Raw genomic sequence first — 18,498 nt, 5'->3', positions numbered from 1 at the left:
AGAGCTCGTGATGTCTCCCAAGAAGAAAATGAACTTACCGTCATTGTGCAACATTTTGAGTAACAGTGTGAGGAAGTTTTTTCCTGTAGAAAAACATATGTATAAAATGTTTTCCAGTGAGAACACAATAAAGCAGAGATAGAAAAGTTAAGCAACAGAACAACAAGTAGACCCAACACCTAATGCTGGTCATAGCTTTTGTTGACAGACACTTTAATCAGTGTTGGCCGGCGTCGAATTACAGGTGCTGATCCCAACCCTTTGTAAATTGAAAAACCTTGGAATAAGTTGATCTTTCCGAACTGGTGACGAAATAAGCACGCATCATAATATCTGTGAATATATAAGAAAGGAACTGGTGAAGTTTTGCGGTTGTGTCCATTTTGCCTTTATTATCTTTTCCTGTATGCAACTTTTCACCAAATCATGTCTACTAAAAGAATCAGTTTAGTCCTTTAGGTCTCTTTCCTAATTTTATCTACAACATTATATCTCTTCTTACCCATCAGCCCCAACCTTTGTTTTGCCGTTGATTGAATTTTGTCCCTTACTAACCATCACTATCTAAGCATGGGATATCTTGCACTCTGATGTTATCATCTGCAGCCGTTTTTTTTTTCCTTAATCAGATTTCAACACTTAACATCCCCTCAAAGGCAACACACTGTGACCTCTCCAACAGATACAGCCAACACCTCAGTATGTTTAAGACAAATGCCTACTCATAAATGATGATAACTCTAGCATGTCTTCATTGGGGGTCTCTTAACATCATCATTTTTATATTTTATTTCCTTATTGTTGCTATTTTCTGAGCATTATGTGTGCGTACCACGTTACAGTAAAAGTTAACGAGTAACTTTTTGTCACCATTTACTGATAACCATGCATCTCCAGACTGGGTGATTTTGATCTTTTCAGATAGACTCAGTCGTTACATGTTCCTATATGGGGTTGAGAAGATTCTCACACTTTTTAACCTTGGTTTAAACCCATGGGTTTAGCTGAAAAATCTTTGTTTCATTGTTATTTTTAAAAGTATTTACATTTAGCATTTCACTTTTAAAATGTTCATTGACTTGGTATGGACAGATTTCAAAACCTGGTGCCTACATTACCCACACTGCACCTGGACTGCTAAAAGTTTGGTCAGAGATTGTGCTTGTAGCAGCTAATGTAGCCTGGAGCTGCCAACCTCAAGCAGAGATGAGGAGCAAGCTACAGAGGTCTGGTAAACTCATGTCTTTCAAACTCAACACCCTCCGATTTTTTTTTTTCTTTATTTCAAACTTGTGGCCTTCACTTCCAACACTGACTCAACTGGGTAGGTACAAATGTATACTGAAAGAATGAATAATCAACGAACTGAACACCATCTACTGAAGAAACAAAGCAGACAACGTGTGTCAGGAATAAAAAATCTTGTATTTTTTAATTGACAGGGAAACATCCTTCAGGACAACGGTTGGTCATCACACAATAATCAGCAACAATACAATGTAGAGAGTCCGACTGTGTGTCGAGCCTTTAAACACCTCCTCTGTCCCCTCCCTTCTCCCTCTGTTATGGGGAATAATGGAGGGCTTATTATTGCAGACACATTGGCTCTCCTCTGACAAACAGAAAACACCTCCTCCCCTCCTTGTAAGGCTTGGGGGTTTGGGGGTGGGGTGGGGAGGTTGCCTGGGCCAATCACTGAAGGGTTATTAAAAAAAAAAGAAAGAAAGAAAGAAAGAAAGAGAAAGAAAACACAAGGCTTCTGATTCTTCAAAGTCAAGTTCTATCACAGTTTGAACTTCCTGGAGTCTGCTGTTGTGGTCAAACTTGTGTTGTGTCGGGAGCGTGATCGGCTTCAGTGCAAACCAGCTCAGTGTCGACCCAGAAAACACAACTAATTAATATCCCGATCTGTCCATTACAGAGCATCAGATCAGGGCTGAGGCTACTCCTACATAAAATATACATCAGTTAATTAGTTTCACCATCACCAGAGTTCTACCATGTTTAGAGTAAGTGAAAAAAGGTTCACCTCAACATTAAATAACATTGGTTCCGAACAAAATAGAACCAACTAGGTTTCCATTTCTCTCTATAAAACTGTATAAAGAGGAGCTCCGTCCTCATACAGTAAATAACCACCCAGTATTGCATTGGACAATAAAGAATAGGGTCATTTAATCAGTATTGTATCAGATACCAATTAATAAGAGCCCAGTGCAATTAGGTAGTCAATCTACAAATGGAAACATCTGAAAATGCAAATATCAAAATCTCTAAAACATCCAGATGATTCTTTCCCAAAAGCTTTTTTTTTCCTTAAATCAGAACATGCAATAATCAAAACTGTTTCCTCAAAAACAGGATTTAAATACTGAGATCCAAAGATCTGTAAATAGTAAGAACAATTATGCAGTCACTCTACCAAACTGTGTTGATTACTATGGCAATATGCTGTAGATCGGGGTTGTCTGCACTAAGTCAAATAAGAATGAGACAGAAAGAGGCTGTCTTCAGACTACTTCAAACCTCCCATCACTGACAATCTGTGCAGGAAGAGGACATGGAACAGGACAAAGCAGTTGCACAATAACAGTGTGTTCAAAATGACTTTAAACCAGGGGAAGGACCAACTGTGCCATGTTCAGGAGGGAGGACGACATCTCAGAATCCGACATCAGATGTGCCTCTGCATGTCAGAACTGGAAGAAGAGTGCGATCAAAGGATGAACAAGCTGACAGCTGCGTGTTCATCAGCAGCAATGTTTTCAAATTGTGGTTTCATTGTCCGAGAGCTTTTCATTCCGTCTTTGCGAGATGCCGACATTTATTCAGCTTTATCTCTTAATTCTGCCCCACTTTCACCTGAGCTCACAGCATCAACACTGTACTGCTGAATGTGGCTCTATCCCAAGGATGACAACCAATCACATGGAAAATGAAGCTAACATATAATTTCATATTTCTTTTTTTCTTTTCTTTTTTCCCCATCTTATGTTTTATCTCATTTTTTTACCCTCTACATGCATACTGCTTGGGAGATGTAAAGCTAATGAGAGTGTTGAAGGAGAATGATAATCTGAGGATGATGATGAGCAATAATAATCTGGTACTCTTTGCATTAATGACCTTATTCTTACAATCGTCTCTGCAGATATCAGTAAACTCTGTTGGCCTTTTAATGCCAATTTTAGCTGGATTTAAAACCCATTGTGTATCTGAAAAATAAACATAAAAGTCATCTGTCCAGCCTGCAAAGACCCTTTGCTCTATGACCTATATACCTATAATACCTATAAAGATAGACGATTTTTCCTTTGCACAAATATGAAAAACTGAGCTTGTAGTGATTACGGTACAGCATCAAAGCACTTTGATTTTCACTCAGATTACTGAGGACTTGTGCATGTTACATGCATCAGACAAAAGAAAAAAAAAAACTGAAGAAAAACATGAAGACATCATCCCAGCCAGCTGCCTTTGAAATGGGAATCAGTACCAAGAAGCTTACATGCATGCTTCTTGTGTGCCTGTGCCAAACAAACCAGACTGTGCACAAAACAGAAACACATATTGTGCTCTGCTGGAATAAAAGTATGGCTTCGTAAGAGAACACTCAGCCACTGGAGGGAAAATGCCTGACATACTTTGTCATTCACACCTTAGAGGCTGTTTGATTTCATCTGTGGATGGAATAATTTACCATAACTCATATGCACTTAACAAATATGATGTGTTGATGTATGCTGATCTGATGTGTCTGAAGTTAGAGTGGGTTTTAGGGATAAAAAAAAAAAAAAAAAAAAGGAAGAGGTGATAAATGGCTTATTGAGTCCTCGGCAGGGATGCATGTCACTCTTTTGCTTACAATAACACCATCAGCAAGTGGGCCTGAGCTTTTGGACAAATCTACAGTACCTTCCACTGCTGCCAGCCGCACCCATGCCACCGCAGCCACGCGCAGGGGGCAAGGAACCTATAGTAGCATGAACACTAGAGATAGACACACTCTCAATCATCATATAAAATGGGTTTATATCATATATAGTAGTTCTACAGTATGTACGAACACAAGAGTGTGGTTGTTTTATATAGTGTAGATGTCACTATATTTTCCACAAGTATATATTATTATTGCACTCTGGCTACACATATTTAGTAAGTTAGTTAGTTTGGTTGTCTTTAGATGTACAGAAACACTAAGTGGTGTCAGAGCTGATTCAGCTTGAAAACAGCTGTAGAAGAGAGGCTCAGTGATGCCATGTCATACAATACTGGATTTTGTTCATGTGATGTATATTGTCTCACAGCCAGCAGCCTACAGAGATATTAGCTGCCTGCAAGTTGTTATTTTATGATTCATCTGGTCATTTCTTTTTTTTTTTTTTTTCTGTGTTATATTCTTCTATGTTATGTTATCATGACAGCGCTAAAACCCATTCTTGATTCTTTGGGAGAAATGGACAAATTTATTTAAATCTCTGCAGAGACAGCGCACAGATTTAGCTTTTAACCCCAAACACTTTAACACAAATTTAAAAACTGTACTATAAAAACTGTACTGCAGAAACTATGAGGGTTGGCTTGCACCACTGAGCCCACTTCTTAAGACTGTTATTTGGACACTGGATACATAGAAATCTGAGACAAAGCTACAGAAACACATCACACCCCTGTTCTCTCCTTACTCTTTTCCAAAATAGAAAAATAAAATCCCACTCCTCAACCTCAGCTAGTCTGTTGAGAGGAGGGCTGGTCTCCTTCACTGCTCTCTCTCTTTTGAAAAGAAACATACATTCACAAGAGGACAACAGAGGAAAAACAAGCAACTTGAAATTCAAATTTGTGTGCAAAAAACATTTTAGATTTCTATAAAAATATGTGCATATGGATAGAGCTATTTTTAATCTCACCAAATACAGTATTTTCCTTTATTTACACTGCACAGATACACAGATAAACGTACACTACAGCTCTGCCCTGCTCCCCCTCTCTGTCATTGCAGGCATAAGAATAACATGGCCGACTTCCATGACAACAGATTTGACAATACTCGCACAAAGGAAAATGCGCACGCGTTCACTCACTCACACACTCACACACACACACTTCTGCTCTGATCAATGTGATCGAGGAGCAGAGGAGGGGCAAGTAGAACTTCTGTAGAAAACCTGAAGTTGCATATCCCACAATTCCCCCCACGCTCGCATTTCACAAACCGCTTCCTGTAAAGGTCAGAGGTTATCAGCCAGACGCTGCTTCCTGATTGGCTTGCGTGGGTAGGGACAGTGTGTCAAAAAAAAACTTTGGCTACGGAGTTAGGTGGCTTTAGTCCTGGTGTGTTATTAGTATTAGTCCGCACACACCATGTACAGTGGGTACTGTTTGACTGGTACGGCCTCGTGGATCTGCTGCCCTTCGCACTGGGTTCAGGAAAATGGATCCACTGTGTATTATTCTAGGACAGGACTGTACCAGTGTCTCTCTGGACAGAGTAATCAATGTCTTTTCAGTATTCATCAAAACAAAAACAACAAAAAAGTCCCTCTCCCAGTTAACTTCGTTCTCTCATTCTCCTCCCAGCACCAGTCTCTGCTGAGGTCAGCCGAGGCCCCACGACTCCAGCTTCAGAGATTTTGGACCAAATAACTGACTTCCTGAAAGCAATGCTTGATGTTCATTGGGCGGTCCTCCGGTTCTTTGCACTGAATCCTGCACCACTTCCCAGTCTGTTGTCGAAAGGGGAAGAGCAGGTGGCTGTATCAGTGTCTGATAGGCCAGATGACAAGCCGCTCATGTATCTGGACTGCGGTTGGTCAAAGGTGAACTGGGGTAGGGGGATGTAATCCCCTGCCAGAGAGGAGTGCCTTGCAGCAGGGGAGAGGGAGTGTGTCTGTGAGAAAGGCATAGTGTTAGGGACAAGAGGTGCATGAGGCTGGATAAAGATGTTTGGGCTGATGGGGATGTGTGGATGTGTAGGTGTGGATGGGTGTGGTGGAGTGTGTGTCTGAATGTGTGTTGGCGTAGATGCCCACGTGGGCGTCAGTGTGTGAGTTGGTGAGTGTGCTTGCTGCGGTATGTGGATGGGTGTTAGCACTGTGTGCATCGGGGAGCGCATCTGTGTGCGCATCAGGGTATCCGCCGAGATGTCTTGCGTGTGCGTGTTTGACTGTGTGTGTGGGGTCAAGTCATAGGAGGGTGTCCTGCGTCTCAGCATCATGCTGCAGTCAGCAAGTTTTGGTGGTGAGGCGATGTTGGGGTGTTCCCTCTCTGAGGGCGGGTGGATGGATATACAGGGAGGACTCATCTTCTTCTTTCTGTGGCCGCCCCCGACCGACTGCACCCTCACAGGAAATGCCTGAGCACCCTTCTCTGACCGGTGGGCCTCCTGTGTGAAGAGTTGGTCGTCACCGGGAATGACAGCCTGTGGGAGGCAGACTTCAATGGAATGGCGGCGCTGGTCGTCAGGGTGACCAACAGACAATGATGACGGCTTGTCCAGTAAGCCCTGGGTGTCAATACTAAAGCCCTTCCTAAAGTCACGGTCCTTCAGCCCTGCTGCAAGAAGACTGAGGGTGCTCCTTGAGGAGGAAGGCAGTAGCGGGGGAGGAGGAGGAGGGGAGGAGTCAAGAGAGTACGGGGAGGTGTAAGGGGAGAGGGAGTGGCTGCGGCCGGCCTTCCCTCTGCTCTCCTGCCTGCCTTCCTGCTCATCCCTCCACCTGTGGCGGGCCGAGCTGGTGATGTGATACACCTCCTCATCAGCCGGGTCACAGAGGGAAGCAGCGGAGGGTGGTCTAGGTCTCCGAAGGCTGGGGGGCCGCAGGGGGAGACGCGGGGAGGGTGGTGGAGGGAGAAGAAGCGTGGGGGATGATGGCGGAGGAGGGAGGGGAGAGGGGGAAGGCAGAAGAGGAGGCAGATGAGAGGGAGAGGGGGGAGGAAGTGGGAAGGCAGTGGGGGAGCAGGGTGGGAAGGCAGAGGGGGAGGAGGAGGGTGGGAAGGCAGAGGGGGAGGAGGGTGGGAGGGAGAGAGCTGAAGGGGAGGAGGGAGGAGGAGGAGGAAGGGGAGATGGGGAGGAGGCATGGGGAGACAGGGGAGGTGGGATAGGGTTTGGCCTCTCCTGTTGCTCACAACCCTGGGATTCCACTGAATCCACTTTAACTGCCACCTGCAACATAAAGTACAGAAACACACCATGACATGTGTGTGTGTGTGTGTGTGTGTGTGTGTGTGTGTGTGTGTGTGTGTGTGTGTGTACGTGTGGGCAGCTCTTACCTGTCTGTGCAGGGCACGTGGGGAGGTGCTGGGTGTGGGCGGGGCGATGCGGGGCAGGGTGAGGGTGGGAGGTGACCGAGGGTGGATGGGAGAAATGTGTGGTACCTGCAGCAGAGCGCGACTCTCACACGGCTGGGAGTGGACCGACGTCACCGAGCCTGAAGGTTCAAATGCAAAGTGTTTGAATCATACACAGGATACAATCACATGTACACACTGTCAATGCAAACACATGCATTTTCGCACAAAACACATGCATATTATGGCACATACACGCACACTGACAAATTCCTGTCACTTTGGCATGATCTAAAGTCTCTATATTTGAGCAATCATTATAAAAACAATATTGCTAACACTTTATCTTGATAGCATGTTTGGATTTAAGAACAATTCAACAAAAAAGTCAATTTATAGTTTCATTCATTTTTGCTTTTTACTTACTCTGATATCAAAATAAAGTGTTTTCTTCATTAGCGAGTATTTGCTCATCAAAACAGAAATGTTATCAGTAAAGTAGCAGTTAAGTGAATATCAGGGGCAGAATCATACAGTAGAGTATAAGGCCAGTTTTCTGGCTGTAATATTCTGCATTAGATCCTGGTTACACTGACAGTTCCATGTAACTGTATTTAGATTGTCATGCCAGGTAGCTTTAAGGTCCTGAGGCTCTCTACTGCTCAACTACTACTTAATCTACTGCCATTGTTAGTTCAATCTGTGTTGACTGTTTAACTGTAGTGAAGTTGTGTAACCAGGGTCTTAGGCAGATGTAATAAAAGTAAATGTTAAAAACACTGGCAACTTCAGAGTTAGATCTTAAACAAGTTCATTTTTAGTTGGTCCTTTTAGTCCAAGCTGAAAAGCCACTTGATTATAAATCTATCACTTTTTATATTAAACCAATAAACACATTTTAAACATTTTTTACACATATAACACTGTTTCTTGACTTTGCAGCTTGGCCATAAAGTTAACTATCATTCTAGCTGAGTATTCAGCCATTCCACAGCTGAGCAGATGAGCCTGTGACCAGGTTGCAGAGATTCACGTGTATCAGCTCATCCACTACAGTGAGTACCTTGGGACAGAGCTGGGCCTGTCCAGAGCCTGGCCACAACATGCCATTAGAATCTGACTGCAGATAAAACAGTGCTTATCAGTGCTTAGAGTGGTGTGCTCAGCAAATGTATTCTGCTTCTACTTTGACTGTTTGCAGACACAAGCAGAAAAAATGGTATTATGTCATATAATTGTAATTGTGAGGTGTATTTCTTCTTCATGTTGAATGTTAATCATCTATGTCTAATCATGAAACATCTAAACCACAAGAGAGAAGGAGGAGAGTGTGAATCTGCTCGTTGCCAGAGTTTTGTTTTTGGCTGGAATGCAACAGTGGGGTCAGCTCTATAATCTGGAATGTCTCTGACTGACTGACTGACTGACTGACTGACTGACTGACTGACTGACTGACTGAGTGCTCATATTTCCACCATTGGTCTGCCAAATATCACATCACTGAGATATGACATCAGAGTTTCTGGCTCCAGCAGGTTCTATTAGGGGGTGTTTTAAAGCCTGCAGTGTTGCCAACTTAGTGCACTGTTGCTAGATTCAAAGACTTATTTAAAAAAAAAAAAACTAGGTATAAACTTGGTACATAGTTGGACATGTATGCATGCCAGCCGGGGGCTTTGGGCAACATCTCTTATTACAGGCTGTCTACCAAGCCACTCTGGTTTCCTGGTTGCTCAGGAACTGCAGGGAAGCAGAGGAGCGCTTCCTATTCACTGAGCCTTGCCTCCTTTTCGGTAAAAAAACTACCATTACATGTATCATTATTACTAAAGGAGGCAGAGAAATAACTAAACATCCGACACACCCTGAACAAGAGAGAGCAGGAGAGAGGAAAGGAGACAGAGAGAGAGGTCATCGGTAACTGCTAAAGAAACTAGCAGGTCTCAATAGCATGTAAACAGTAACATCAGTAAGCGGAAATGAGACAATACACTTACATATAGACCTGCCTCTAATACAAGCCTGCCTCACATAAAGGTCTGTTCTGGAGATGAAGAAAATAAAGGCTAAATATTATCAGATCCCTGACAGAGGCTGTGAGCTGTGTGAGAGACAAAATAAGAAAGATATTCTGTCACCTCTAATCTATCCAAGTGATCATTTTATATAAATAGCTGAAATCACAGCAGAAGAACACAGTCTTTGTCTTGGTGATTTTGTCAGGATTTGTTGTCTGGTGTATTCTGCGTCATTTCATGTCATATTTCATTTGGCTGGTTTGTAGGCGTGGGTCGTAGGAGCAGTCACTCCGTGAGAATTTGACCCCAAATTTCTGATACTGACTGAATTTTGGCTGTCTTTGATCACCAAACCTCCAAACTGGCCCAAAATCACACTGTGTAAAGGGGCCTTTAGAGCCAAAATCCATCTCTAAATCTTTATTCAGCAACTACAGCTGGAAGTTTAGTGAGCATGATTAGCAGATGTGCCTGTTAATAATAATAATAATAATAATAATCTCAGTGGCTGTTTAACACAAAGGTAAGACAGAGCACCAAAACTCTGTGGTAATAAAGTAAAATTATTATATCTTGTTTAATATTAAACTCCTGAACAGATAAGTTACCTGAATGCTGGTGCTGGGGACTAAGATCCACCTCTTCCAAGGGGTGGGGGGCGCTGGCGGGCCGCACTGGTCGGAACATGTAGCTGTCATTAGGCAGAGAGTGCATCCTGGATACGGACATCTTCCTTGTTGACAGCAGGTCTTGGTCCTCATACTGGACCTCTTCCTCCTACAGGGGGAGACAGAGACCAGTTCAAACTGTCCACGCTGTGTTTTATTCAGCAACACTGCTACACACACTGTTTTACAATGAAAGGACATAAACAGAAGCGTGTACCGCAAGTGACCTTTGGCTGCTTCTTTCCATCACACCCTGACTTACACTTCCAGTGTAGTTTCAGGGTTAGGCAACTTCCCTAACTGACCAATGAGCAAGGCGGTGTCCTCCCTACCTGTCCAGGTGAATGTGGGCATGGCCCAACATAGGTTCCTCCCACTGAGCTGTTGTTGGAGGTTGTGCTTAATCTGCGTTGCCTCTCCAAAGCCATTTCCAAGGCAATCTCTGCATCCATCTCTGCGTCCTCTTTAGCCTCCTGCAAAAATTAGATACACATTTACTTAATGACTACATTTTACAGTAAATGTGAATATGCATTCAATGTCAGTCCAAATACAATAACACTGTATACATGTTATAAATAAATACATATGTGTCTCTTTGGCTATATAGACACAGTCTTTGTTCACACATGCAAATATTTGCCCAATTTCCCCTCTTGTTACTATACCTTGTTGCTTTCCTCTAGATGTTTCATCAAAACAGCCACCACCACATTGACCAGCACAAACTGGGCCATGAGCACAAAGGTGACAAAGTAAATTGGAGAGACCAAGGGCAGGTAGGAGAGACAGTGGCGGTCGTCTGGATGACACTCCCTTAATGTGTCCTGAAGAGACACAGAGAAAGATTCAGAAAGAAAGAGGGACAGAAGGGAGAGAAAGGGAACAAGAGAAGCAGAGAAAGTGTATACACACACACACACACACACACACGAGCAGTTATTAGAGGATATACAAAATCAGCTGCAAGTCAGAGGTTGCATTACAAAAGCTTTGAAATCTTAACTGTTTAGTAACCCTGGCAAATTGATATGGAGCCACCTTTAGGACTTCAGAGAATTAATAAGAGTGATACAGAAGCTTTGGACCTGTGTTGACAACAGCACGTAGTTGCTGTTACAGTCTTTACTCTCTGTGTGGAGACATTTACATAGCTACATCTACTATATCAAAGGATGAGAGAAAAGGTTTGAGAAATGGTGACTTTAAATTTCTGTAAACAGTGTCTCTTTAAAGGTGATCTCATGCTGTATCAGCTTAGTTACGATAATAAAAACTCTAACCAGTAAATCACTCCTATCAAATAAAACTTCTGTCTATCCTGTCTGATGTCCCATTGGTTTACACGTAACAATGATCCCTCTCAAACGTTACATGTCAACAGGCATGTCAATGCACAAAGACAGGTCCAACATTTATTTATAGACACAGGTTAAATGGAGAAAGTGTGAAGCATTGTTTGGAGAGTTGTGACTGTTGGAGTTTAGGGCTGTGACTGGATTGTATCAATGACCGCTGATATGATCATGACCACCATAGAAATTGAACACTATGTTATGACAAATCTGTCAGAAATAAACAACTAATGATGCATATTATTATTGCTGTTTAACACAAATACCCATAATAGCAGATTGAGTTATTATCAAGAATTTAATTGTTTTTATCAGACAGTCTACGTTTAAACAGTGGGGTCCAAAAGTCTACCTTTGTGAATGGGAAACCAGTCTCTGATTTTTTGACAATATCTTTTGAGTAAGTTAGGGGTGATTATGTCATACATCACATTTTTTAATAAAGTAAAAATTAAGATGTGACATTGTTCGGCGCTAAGCTACTTTATTTTTCTATAATTGGTTTTGGAGGTCATTGCTTTCTCTGTGGTTATGCGATAATCTAGTCATGACTTTTGAGAGAATGTGCATGTGCATGTGCATATGTGTGTGTGTGTGTGTGTCTGCGCGTGTTCATACTTTCATAATCCCATTCCAGTTGTCTCCAGTGGACACTCGAAACAGTGTGAGGAAGGCCATCCCAAAATTTTCAAAAGTTGCGTGACGACTCAAGCCCTCACACGGGTTGTTTTCATTACAGTCTAATCAACACACAGATATAGACAGACATTAAGTTCACTGCTCTATAGATGTAAATAAACATTGAAACAACATGGATCAAACTAAGCATGTGTGATCATTTAAGTGTCTGTCAGTCAGAAAGTCCTGTGAAAACAGTAAATAGTGAACACACAGATGAGCTGCTGAGCAGTGTTTGTCTGTGTGGACATGACACAAGGGAGGAGAACAGACAGCTGCCTTCTGGGAAAGTTTCAGGGTCAATTCGAAAGAAAGCCCTCAGGAGCCTGTTTACAGAATCATAACATCCACCAGACAATATCATCGTTTGCAAGAGGAAGCCAGACGGTCCTTTGAGTATTATGTACCTTGTTTCTTATTCTAAGTATCAGCCACCAGGAGAAAACAATGTGTAGCTCAGAAGAAATAAATAGGACAATTTTCCATAAAAATACAGAGAATCAAACTTTACTCATATTGTTTTTTTCAAGCAAGACTGAAATAGATTGTGTCACAGAGAAATGGTACTTCTAAGTGTAAGTGACAAAAGAATAATAACACCGTAGAATACAGAGGAAAGGTGGGACAGATCAAAGAGAGACAGATACTTTAAAACAAACTAGATGATAAAAAATAAAACCAGTGTGACTGAGTATTGTATTGTAAAACTAAAAATGTAAGTATTATCAGCATTTCCCCCAGCAGCTACAGAGACTGTATCTTCCTCTCCCCACATCTGTGTCATCATCCGGGCATTACTGTTCAGGTGATCAGTAATTTGATTTGGAATCAGATTCAAAATGAAACATTTCCATTATCAGCTATGCTCAAGACTCAAAACATCTGCTTGAATCCAACAATATGTGTATTAATATTCAAACCCCCGTTCCAACTCCTTTCATATCTCCTTTGCTTATGACCTTCTCTTATCTGCTCAGCCTTCTGCAGACACCAGAGGCAGAGAGTAAAGACTCCCAGAGCACCAACATAGAGTATCACCCATGTCTTAGGTCTCCCAAAGGAATTTCACATCTCACACGGTCTTTGTCTGAGGGTGGAAAGATATGCTGAGTGTTTCTAAGGTGTTGAAATAATTATGATTTTTTTTATCTCCTATTTTTGTGGGGAGTGGACGGAGAAATACATTTCATCAAAATACCTGAGTGTGAAACTACACTAACCCCTAAACTAGAATTACCGGGTTGTGGTTGCCTTGCCAACCAGCCAAATTGTAGGAAATATGGTCTCCCCTTCCTGAGTTACAGCATTGAATAATGACAAAGAGTGTTTTTACAGAACATTATGATGATGAACACAGTGAAGTTGACCTTTGACCATTTGGATATAAAATGTCATCAATTCATCATTTTATTAGACATTTGTGTTACATTGTGTCATAATTAGCTATTTGGCCAAAAACACGTTGTGAGGTCACAGGTGAATGTTTGTGCCCTGATAGATCACCGTGACCTTGAACTTTGACCGCTGCCCATCACAGTTTATTCAGTTCATCTTTAAGTGCAAGGGAACGTTTGTGCCAAGTGTAAAGAAATTCCCTCAAGGCAGTCTTGAGATATCACATTCAAGAGGTCAAAACTGTGTTTTGTGAGGTCACCATGACCTTGACCTTTCACCTATAATGACCAAAATCTAATCAGCTCATCCTCGAGTGCAAGTGAAAGCTTGTGCCAAATTTCAAGAAGTTCCCTCAAGGCGTAACTGAGATATTGCGTTCATAAGAATGGGACGGATTGACAACCTGAAAACAAAAAGCCTCTGGCCCTGGCTGTCGTCGGCATGGAGGCATAAAAGCCCATACAAGTGGAGACCATTACCTATTTATAACTGCTTCCTTTGTATTCTCTGCCAGCTTACAAATAATCAGACATCAGCCCTCTGACAGAACAAGCAAAGTTCCAATATTGAAAACCTTTCATGGGAAATACACAATATAAAAAACAGCAAAGAGACATGTTTTGAATGTGACATTCAATAGAAAATTTGAGAAGCTTAAAAATGTTCAAGATGAGGAGCCAGACAAAACTCAACACACTGTAATCTCCAGTGATGACTGGGCAAATGTCATAAGCATGACTGGGGATGGAAAGTACCAGTAATGTTTCTTGCTCTTCGACAAGCTACACTGCAATATTCTCCACCAAATGTCTCTCCAAGCCTGGACCAAAACACAGCTCACTGCCTCAGCTCTGTGAGCCTTAAAACAGCATTTACACTGAGTGCACTCAGCAGCTTTGACAAACGCAAAAATCATCGCAATCATAGACGGATTTTTACTTTATAAGACCAGAAAACAGACATCCCTTCGTTTTCTAAGTGTGCAGTGCAGAGCCAAATCATATTAACATTCCGCAGAAGGCAACTGCTTCGTCACCCAGTTGTTTTCATTTTGTCCCCTTCAGACGCCTTTTTGTTAATCCTCTTCCCTAACACACTGTAGTGCTCTCAGAGAAAATTAGCTGGATGGAGCTGGCCTATCGAGGAAGCAATATGTAAATAAACGTGATCATGCAAATGTCATATTTCAGGCCTCTGATGTGAGAATGGTGGGGAGAGAGACGAAGAGAGAGAGACAGAGAGAGAGAGAGAGAGAGAGAGAACAAGAGTGAGATATGAGACAGATGGGAGTAGAGAGGGAGGATTCGACAGAGACAGTTCAGACAGGGAAATTTGCTATAAGTCGTGACTGTGGCATTAATGAGTGGATTTTTTTTTTACTGGAGCCTGTAGATTGTGGTGTATGTGTGTGTGTTTTGCCAGAAGTGTGACTGACCCAGTTTGCCAAAGAGCTCCACTCCCAGCGCAGCATAGATGAAGAAGAGCAGCATGAAGAGGAGACCAAGATTTCCCACCTGGAAGCAAAATGCATGTTAGATCCCCCCACACACCAAACACTACGATGTAAATATTCCTTGTTTAAAGCTGCAGGGAAGAGAAGGCAGTAAGACTTATTTCAGTGTATCCAATACCGTTTGACAATGATTTCACCGTGGAAAGAACACTCTTTTGGCTGACACGTGAGCATTGTGCATACTGAACCTTAACAGCTTTGTGCTTCCATGTGACCTGAAGTAAGTTTCATTTTCACATAGGAACCCTAATAAACTGCCTGTAGGACATTAACCGAAAGCAATATAGTAAAATAGATGTTCTCTGCATTTTTTCTTTAACATTTTTTACCTGAAGAGTTGAGCTGAGTTATTGACGACAGCTTTCTACTCTGGCAATGAACCCTGAATGCTATAAAAAACAGTCATCATGACAGATCCCGGGCAGACTCTGTGAACTTTATGCACTTCCCATGACTACGTCTGCATCATACCATCATAAAGTTCCCAGCATGTTGTCTTTTATCCTCTTGTCAAATCTGTACTTGTGCACTCTGTGCCCTGAGTGTTATATCCGTACACTTGACATTTAGAAAATAGCAGAACAATGGAGTCTGTCACTGTATGTGCATCATAATCGTTAGTGCAGCTGCTCTGTGCTAGGCAGCAAGAGAGAGAGAGAGAGAGACCTGAGAGACTCCCACAACATCCGCAGACACACTTTAAAAGGAGTGTGTCGACTGGATAGAAACAAGCACATCGGTTAACATCAGGGAAGTCTGCTGTACAGTCTGACTCAGTCTGAACTGTTGCTTAAAAGACAAGACACTGCTAAATAATGGAAATTTATTTCCTCAATTGTGTCGTATGTGATGTGTTTGACTCTTATTATTGTCTCATACACATTTAATAACACATCACATGGAGTGCACAGTCCAGCTGTACAGAAGTGAGGAAAGAAATGTACAATATTAGACATTTTAGGGTCAGAATATGAATGTTGTGATGAGGACGGATGTGCCGTGTGTTAAATATTCATCAACAAGCATAAATCTTTCAGAGGGATGTCTATTCCAAAGAAAACCTTCACGCTGATCCTATAGTCATAAAAAAACATAAATAAAACACAAATCAAAATTGCTCTTTTGTGTTCGAAACCCCACAGAGTCTGTGTTTACCTGTGGCAGCGCTTGCATGACAGTATCCAGCAGAGCTCTCATCCCTGTGGCCATCTTCAGAAGTTTTAGCACTGCAGAGAGAGACACAGGAGCGGTCTTTAACAGCAAGTTGTTGCTGCTTTCATTGGCCCATTTGCTCCAGAGTTTACAATGGCACAGCACGATACCACTCTAGTACCGCACAGCAGGGAGACACTCAGATTTGTATTTATATCTATAAGCCAGGGGGCATCTGTGACATATGACTTTTAATGCTTAATTTACAAGAATATACATGAAGAGAATGAGTTAATAAAAAGTGCTTTACACGATATGCAGTGTTTATGGTGTCTGTCTGTGGTGATGGAAAATTACACTATGACTTACTGTGGGTTTTGTTAGTATGCACAAGATCTAGGTATGAACTGGTTAGTGTGTGTGTGTGTGTGTGTGTGTGTGTGTGTGTGTGTGTGTGTGTGTGTGTGTGTCTACCTCTTGCTATTCTGAGCACTCTCATGATTCTGATGATGGTAGGGTTTATGGGTAGTGCTGCATTCATTTTCAGCTCCTCCAGGGTGATGCCCATGATAGACAACGCCACTATAGCTACATCCAGCTGATTCCACCTAAACACACATAGAGAACATTATTTGACATTTTAGTTGTGTGAAAATAAATAAATACATGAAAGGACAGAGCATTACACACTGCTCTCTTAAAAACCGGTTATTTTTTAGTCCATAAGTGTTACTGTGAGTTAGTTGAAAAGAAGAACAGGAGCACAGGAGTGGAATACGTCTTGCTGCCTTGCTGTTGGTGGTGATAAGTGAGCAGGTTGTTTAGAGTAATGTGTAGCCCACCCACTGATCCCTATGTTAGGGGAAACACTGAGCTTACCCCTGATAAGGCTCCGCCAGGACACTCTGACACACATGAGCACACTCACCAACCGATCCCCTGAACTCAGTGAACTGACAACAAGGAGCTAGGGTCCCATAAAATTATATGATGTTGTGTAAAAAAAACCAAAAATCTTACACAACATCATTTAATTTAATTAGGAAATAATGGCCTATACTTAATGAAACAATAACTATTACATTTTACAGCATTGCGTGCATACTGTGACACCAACATTCATTCCGCTGTGTTACCTGTCTTTGAAGAACCTGTGTATGCCAAATGCCATAAGTTTGAGCAGGGCCTCGATGACAAAGATGACGGTAAACACATAGTTGCAGTACTTCAGAACCTCCTCCAAATACTGAACACAGAGACAAACACAGACATAAATATTACACATTAGATGTTCATTCATTTCCCCTTTTCTAACTTTTTAAAATAAAAGAACAAGTTGGTTTTTTTTTACTTCTACTACTTTACTATGAATACAGTAAGCAACATTCAAAAAGACTAAGTGAACAAAAGGGTAAAACAGCCATCAGGGGTTGTGGTGTCTTTCTACACAGGTACATCATACTTTTTGTTAAAAAAACAAAACAAAACAAAAAATACACTGCTTTCTCAGTGAGAATCAACAGAATCAGGAAGTAGGAGCATAAATCAGTGTTTATCCTGATGCTGGCAGTGTTGTCAGGAGTCGTTTTAGCTGATAATGAGCGTTCCCTTGACAACAACTGTGTTGACCGGTCAACACAGTCACGTTCTTTTGGAGACTGGAGCAGCTTGCAAACATTACTTGCGCTTTGTTTAGAAAATCCAAAACACTCCATATTTATGTCCCATTCGGTTGTTGGTGGTGTTGCCTGTCTTCACGCACAACAAATTTTCAGTTTCAGGGCATGCACTTAATGTTAGCCTTGCTTTGCTGAAGCTGGCCTACACTTCAGTCATCATTAGAGGACGGCTAGACACGTGGGGAAAGTTGATTTTATTCTGTGCGACGGGGAATTTAAATGGATGGTGATCAGAAGCATCACCAAGGAGCTTAAAGGTGCTTTTTGTATTTTGGTAGCAAACCATCCCAACTGAACACCTATCGCACTAGCTGACTATCATGTTTGTGTCCTCATGCGCTCTCATTACCCGCGGCTGATTGTAGTGCTCGATGCTCATGGTAAAGACGTTGATGCAGATGATGAAGGTGATGAAGAGGTCCAGGTAGTGGCTGGTACACAGTGTGTGGATGGACAGACGCAGGGGAGAGTAGTCCGCATAGTAAGGCCTCTGCTTGGCCTCTGGAGCACACAAACACACGAGCAGACACAAAGACCAACACAGGGAGAGATAAATATGCAAGAAACGGTTAAAACACAAACAGGCAGAGAGTGCAACTGTGAGTAACTGTGTTCTAAATTTTAAACATGTGTCCAGTGGTGTGCACAAGGACAAGGAGAAGCAAAGGGGGAGGGGGGGGGGTTGACCTCCACTGCCTATATGCTGAGAATGTCAACTACTTTTATGCTATCGTTAAACCAGGATATGAAGTA

The 18,498-nt window shown here is 42.0% G+C and overlaps 1 protein-coding gene across 3 annotated transcripts in view; it reads right to left on the bottom strand.

The window, feature by feature from the left end:
- Nucleotides 1-1,406: 1,406 nt before the first annotated feature.
- The window catches only part of cacna1ha (calcium channel, voltage-dependent, T type, alpha 1H subunit a), a 115,936-nt gene continuing 98,844 nt past the window's right edge, over nucleotides 1,407-18,498 (bottom strand). For all 3 annotated transcript variants that reach the window (XM_071474131.1, XM_071474132.1, XM_071474133.1), the window contains exons 28-38: nucleotides 18,095-18,246; nucleotides 17,203-17,312; nucleotides 16,541-16,674; nucleotides 16,070-16,140; nucleotides 14,837-14,915; nucleotides 11,947-12,068; nucleotides 10,642-10,800; nucleotides 10,306-10,446; nucleotides 9,914-10,082; nucleotides 7,270-7,427; nucleotides 1,407-7,162 (exon numbers count right to left, since the gene is read on the bottom strand). In XM_071474131.1, coding sequence (XP_071330232.1) covers nucleotides 5,675-7,162; nucleotides 7,270-7,427; nucleotides 9,914-10,082; nucleotides 10,306-10,446; nucleotides 10,642-10,800; nucleotides 11,947-12,068; nucleotides 14,837-14,915; nucleotides 16,070-16,140; nucleotides 16,541-16,674; nucleotides 17,203-17,312; nucleotides 18,095-18,246 — 2,783 coding nt within the window. In that variant the 3' untranslated portion in view covers nucleotides 1,407-5,674. The remainder of the gene's footprint in view (nucleotides 7,163-7,269; nucleotides 7,428-9,913; nucleotides 10,083-10,305; nucleotides 10,447-10,641; nucleotides 10,801-11,946; nucleotides 12,069-14,836; nucleotides 14,916-16,069; nucleotides 16,141-16,540; nucleotides 16,675-17,202; nucleotides 17,313-18,094; nucleotides 18,247-18,498) is intronic.

This window comes from Trachinotus anak, unplaced genomic scaffold (assembly GCF_046630095.1).
Source record: "Trachinotus anak isolate AG129_WGS33_773 ecotype Australia unplaced genomic scaffold, CSIRO_AGI_Tana_v1 ptg000003l, whole genome shotgun sequence".
Classification (NCBI taxonomy): domain Eukaryota; kingdom Metazoa; phylum Chordata; class Actinopteri; order Carangiformes; family Carangidae; genus Trachinotus; species Trachinotus anak.
This window is presented reverse-complemented; position numbering and strand designations above follow the sequence as displayed.